Genomic DNA, 5,187 nt, shown 5'->3' with positions numbered 1-5,187 from the left:
AGTATCCCACAATGTCCTTTATCCTGCAACCACCCCACTCTCCCCTGCCCTCCCCTCAGGATGATTAGGTGTGTTTTCTGTTTCCACAGTACCCCATGATAGTCCCTCCCCTCTGCCAATGCCCCCTCCCCCAGGCTGGGTTAGGTATCCAAAAGTACCTAATGCACAGTATTTCATACTATGCTCTGAGGCCCCTTTTAAATTTCCCCAAGCTTATTTAAGCATCTTTTGGATTTTCATAGAATCCTGTGATAGCCTCTCTCCTGTCTCACCTCCAAGACAGGTCACAGAAGTGTTTCTAAATTTTTGTGGTAGCCCACACTCACTCCCTATTACAGCATTTACCACACTGCCAGTTTACATATTTGTCTTTCCCATGTAATCTAGAACATTCTTTAGAACTGAGGGCTGTGTGCCATGGAGGATCCCCAGAACCTAGACTGGTGCCTCATACATAACCGGTGGTCAATAAATGAACAAGGTGTCCTCATCATTATATTTTTATTTTTTTCTATATTGTGCAGTAGCTAAGGAAATTCATGGTAGTTGTCAGTTTTCTTTATACAACAGTAGACACAAAGGTTTCAGAAAGGTCAGACATAAAAGAATTTCCCCATCCTCTCACATACCGGTTTATTTCAAACTTTTCAGAATTACCTATTTCAATGATATAAAATATGTACCAGATCACAGAATATGATGGACTCATTTTATAAGGGTAGCGAAACTGTTATACTAAGTCTCAATGACAAAAAGAAAAAACATATCCTTTCTGTAATCATATTTTTAATCATATTGTGACCTTCATCAGCACTATATTAAGACGTATACAATTGTACAATATTTTGCAGTTAACAATTAGCACTGATCACAAATACCAAATGTCTCCCTTTTCCCATCATGTTCAACTCAGCACCCAGCTAGCTAATCTACTCCTTTGGGTACCTCTGATGCTGTTTCCAACCCCCTCAAGTGTCTGCTCCAGATTTCCCTAAGGTGCAGTGTAACCCCTAGCACCTGAATTAAGGATAGCCTCAACTTCTGCATCATCATCGGAATCCCAATCATAATTACATGGCCAGTCCTTGGAGCATCGGTTACGCACCCTTGCCACAAAATGCATGACTTTCAGCTTGCTCGATTCCACATGTGCTCTAGGTCCCCAGAAGAACTCATACTCCACGGGACTGCTACGTGGCACCGGCTTATAAATCAGGTACCCTCTGCGCACAAACTCCTCTGTGACGACCTTCTTTGGATCTCCAAAGATGCTGTGCTGCCGGCCAGGCTGCATCCCCAACTTCCCAAGCACTTTCCAGACCAGGGCCTCCTTGGCGCTGTTGCCCATGATGAAGATGAGGGCTAATATGGACATCAGGAGACTTTTCTTGGTGCCTTGAAAATTGCTCCGGGCTACGGAAGGCTTTTGTACTTGAGCAGTGCTGGAGGCTTCCTCAGGTGTAGTGGAGGCCTCCTCCGGAGTGCTAGGGTCTTCCTCAGGGCCACTCAGGTCGTCCTCCGGGGTGCCTGGGGCCAGAGAAGAGGCCATCGGGGTCTCAGAAGCTTCTGAGGCCTGGATCTTACGATTGTTGCGGTTCTCTTCTGCGGCTCTTGCGTTACGGCGGCGCCGACTCTTCCGACCCCGAGGCATGTCTCCCACTATGGGCGCCGAGCCTATTGCAATTCTAGGGAATGATGCCTGCAATTTCTGCAGAAAGCAACTATCTCTCCCTTAAGCGGCCGCTGCTGAAACCACCAATGTCAATAGTCTTTGTAGCAACAAGCCAGATGTTCTCAGCGACAAAGCTCACTCCCAGGGAAACAAAAATGCGCGAGCAACAGCCGCCTGCATTCACTCCCGCTGCAAGAGCCAGAACGCTAGGCAAAATTGACTCCGCCTTTTCTGCCACGCACTCACTGAACTCCAAAGAGGAAGTGGGCGGCTCCTCCACCCAAATATCCGCTCTCAGATAGGAAAAGAGGCATGACAAGGCAGGGGTGGGACTAGGGCAGAGATGGCAGCTAGGGATTGACAAGGGCAGGAGAATGCACAGGAGAAAAGAGCATAGGGCTCCTGTATTTTTCAGTCTAGTACAAAATTTGCTAGCGGGTATTGAGAAAGAATGTGTCTTTAATTCATTCTCACAGAAGGCAGGCTGTACATATATGAGTATCTAGGGGGTGGTGGTGGAGGCTTTGGGGGGATGGAGTTGAGGGGTGTATTTATGGAAGGTTTCAGCTGGTCTCAGTTCTCCTATCCTGTGTTGGCTTACACAGCATATTCATTCACCATCCCCGTTCTCAGAAATAGTTTATGTGTATAGGAATTAATTTGTGGGCCATCTAGGATCCACCTAAGATGTCTATGGCTGAATCACTGGGGGATTAGGGGAAGTGGGGCTTCAAAAGCAGCAAACAGTGTGCAAGAGGTGCAGAACCTTTAAAATGTTCTATATTGACGGGATTGTTAAGCAGAGCACTGACTGGATCAGACTTTCATTGCACAGCTTCACAGAGGCTGTACAGACTGTTGTCTGGCAGGTCACTTAGGAAGCAATTAGAATAAGAAGCAAGAGGGAAACAAAGTGAGCCTTAAAGCAGTTTCCATGGGGATGGAGAGGCAGAAAGGCATTTTAAGGGTGATGATGGACAGGCTTTAGGGACTGATTGGATGGAAGAGGGGAAAGAGGAGAGGGTGGTGGAGTGCAGATTAGCTCTGAGGTTTCTAGGCTCCAGTCCACCTGAATGCCTGATTTATTTTGGTTGTTTAATTCATTTGGCAACCCTAATGTAATTCAGAGCATACTCTCAACTTTATCCACTCTGGTTCTTTGCTTACTGCTTTCTCTGTCTGAATTGTCTTTCCTTTCATCTCCAACTATCTAAATTCCGTCTGCCTGCTTACAGGCCTCTTCCTGCCTGAAGTTTTTCTTCCTGGAAGAGTAATGAGTCCATGTTTGCTCCTCTCCCCCTGAGGGAGGAGTCTCTATAGCAAGCACTCTGTATCTTTCTTATGTCATTCCAAAGATACTATTTTGCACAAGTCACTTCACCTCTCTGAGCCTCGGTTTCCTCATCTATAAGGTGTGGTTAATTAAGTGCTGGCCTCATAGGGTTGTGAGAATTAAATGAGATAACAAATGAACAGCACTTGCCATGCAAGAATCACAGCCTTTGCCTCTCAGGTGTTTCAAGCAGTGTGTGAGAGTGGCATTTAATATGCATGTTGAAAGAATGCATCTTGCATGTGTGTTTACCTGAACATTTTAAAAGCAAGCAAAAACTTTATACCTTTATGGCTGGAAGAGATTAAATGCTTGCTTGACAGAACCTCAGATTATAATCCCATTGAGGGGAAGGGGCCCTGTCTAGCCTCTTGATGTCTCCCAGACTTCAATAGAGTTTGTGGAATATCAGGATATGGTTACTCCTGGTGAATAAGTGTTGGGGTGGGGCAGTAGGTCCCATTCAGAAAGCAGAATTGCCAGCTGAATTGCACCCAAAAAGGCCCAGTCCTCTGTACATGTGTAGAAAAGGGATGCTTGGTATAGAGTAATGAACATTGAACTGAGACCTAGGAACATGAGTTCTGGCCCAACCTGTGTTGCCTACCAGCTCTTTGACTTTGATGAGCTCACTTACCACCTCTGTCCTGTGACTTGTCCTCTGAACAGACAGGAAAAGGCTAAAAGGCTAATCTCTCTAGCCTTGTCCGCCAGGCCTGTTATCAGGCTCTCTAGAAATCCAACAGTACATCCTGGCAACCCTGGATGAAAGCAGGTTCCTCTGAGCTCAGTTTTTTTTCCTTTTGTTTGTTTTATGTTTGCTGTTTATGAATCAGTGTGGCTAGAGGACTGCAAAATCACCTATATGCTTTCAAATAGCTTCTCCATTCTGATGGGACTTTATGGGAATGTAAGCCAGCAAACTCATTCTCTTCCCAATGGTCACTTTCTAACTGAAATTTTCCTTATACCCAGAACCTACCAAGGCCTCCTGTTGAAGAAGCCTGGCCATAAACTAATTTGGGGAAGTGTATGCTTACTGCTGCATTTCCTTCTGCATACCAACCAGCTGGGTGAGGAGGGGGTGCCATCTCTCTGCCACAGCCTTCATCTGAGTGAACCTTTGCTCCACTCCACAACTAGGACAGGGCAGCTGTGCATAGCACCCTGGGTAGATCAGAGCCTACCTGAAGAAATGTACAACCTAGGACTGTGACTTCCAACCAATTTCCTCAAAGGAGTAATCAGGAACAGTGTTTAAGTTGTGAGCTACACTCAATGTTCACAAAAGCTTAACAGAAATCACATTTACATAAGACAGGCCATAGAAGTTGTTAGTCAATAAACACTGTATTTAATACCCAGAATATCATCAGGCATGGTTTAACAGGAGGATATAAAAAAAACCATGCCTCTGGGACATTGCGGACCACAGCTTTGTTTAGAGCAAGTAGCACATGACAAAGGAAGGGCAACTGACTTGTGAGGGCCTTAGGAGTACAAAGAGAGGAGGGAAACTAACATTGTTGTGGTAGGCTATGTGTCCAAACTACCTTCAAACTGAAATCTTTACAACAACCTTTAATTACCAATGAAGCTAGAGAAAGGTTAGCTCTCTTGTCCGTGATCATAGCACTGCTGATGAATGTCAATATTTGGGCTCACATCTTCAGATTTCCAAGCCCTGGCTTCTGCCATCACACACCTCACAGCTGCTCCAATTGAGTGCACATTTAGTGGCTCCAGAGGGCTTAGTATGGAAGGGAGTATTCTTGCTCTCTTGAATAGGAGCAGAAGGAAGAGATGAGAAAAGGGACAGATGTGGGGAGGAGCAAAGCAGGGATCCTTACTCACTTCACCAGGTTTTCCATGACTGGCTCTGCCCCTTCCAAGCCATGTCAAGTCAAGTGTGTCACTTAACCTTTCTAAGCCTCAATTTCTCCTTCATCTGCAAATGGGTATGTCACAGTAGTGTTGTAAAGATTAAAGGGAAATACTTCATGCAAGATAGGGTAGGCTGAAAAATTACCCCCGGACTCCAAAGGTGTCCACATCCCTATCCATAGAACCTGCAGCAAAAGGGAACTTTGAAGATGTGATTAAGTTAAAGGTCTTTAGATGGGAAGATTATCCTGGAATATCTGGATAGGCCCAAGGTAAATGCAAGAGCCCTTTATAGGAG

The 5,187-nt window shown here is 45.4% G+C and overlaps 1 protein-coding gene across 1 annotated transcript; it reads right to left on the bottom strand.

Moving 5' to 3' along the window:
- Positions 1-472: 472 nt before the first annotated feature.
- MAGEH1 (MAGE family member H1) lies at positions 473-1,864 on the bottom strand. Its single transcript, XM_047093634.1, has one exon. It carries the CDS (start codon positions 1,649-1,651, stop codon positions 992-994), a length of 660 nt encoding a protein of 219 aa, XP_046949590.1. The 5' UTR covers positions 1,652-1,864; the 3' UTR covers positions 473-991.
- Between the last annotated feature and the right edge of the window lie 3,323 nt (positions 1,865-5,187).

The sequence above is a fragment of the Lynx rufus genome, unplaced genomic scaffold, assembly GCF_022079265.1.
Source record: "Lynx rufus isolate CCGP_SWC_20201006 ecotype Redwood Valley unplaced genomic scaffold, mLynRuf1.p SCAF_35, whole genome shotgun sequence".
Lineage (NCBI taxonomy): Eukaryota > Metazoa > Chordata > Mammalia > Carnivora > Felidae > Lynx > Lynx rufus.
The sequence above is the reverse complement of the archived record's forward strand: the minus strand, read 5'-3'. Positions and strand labels throughout refer to the sequence as shown.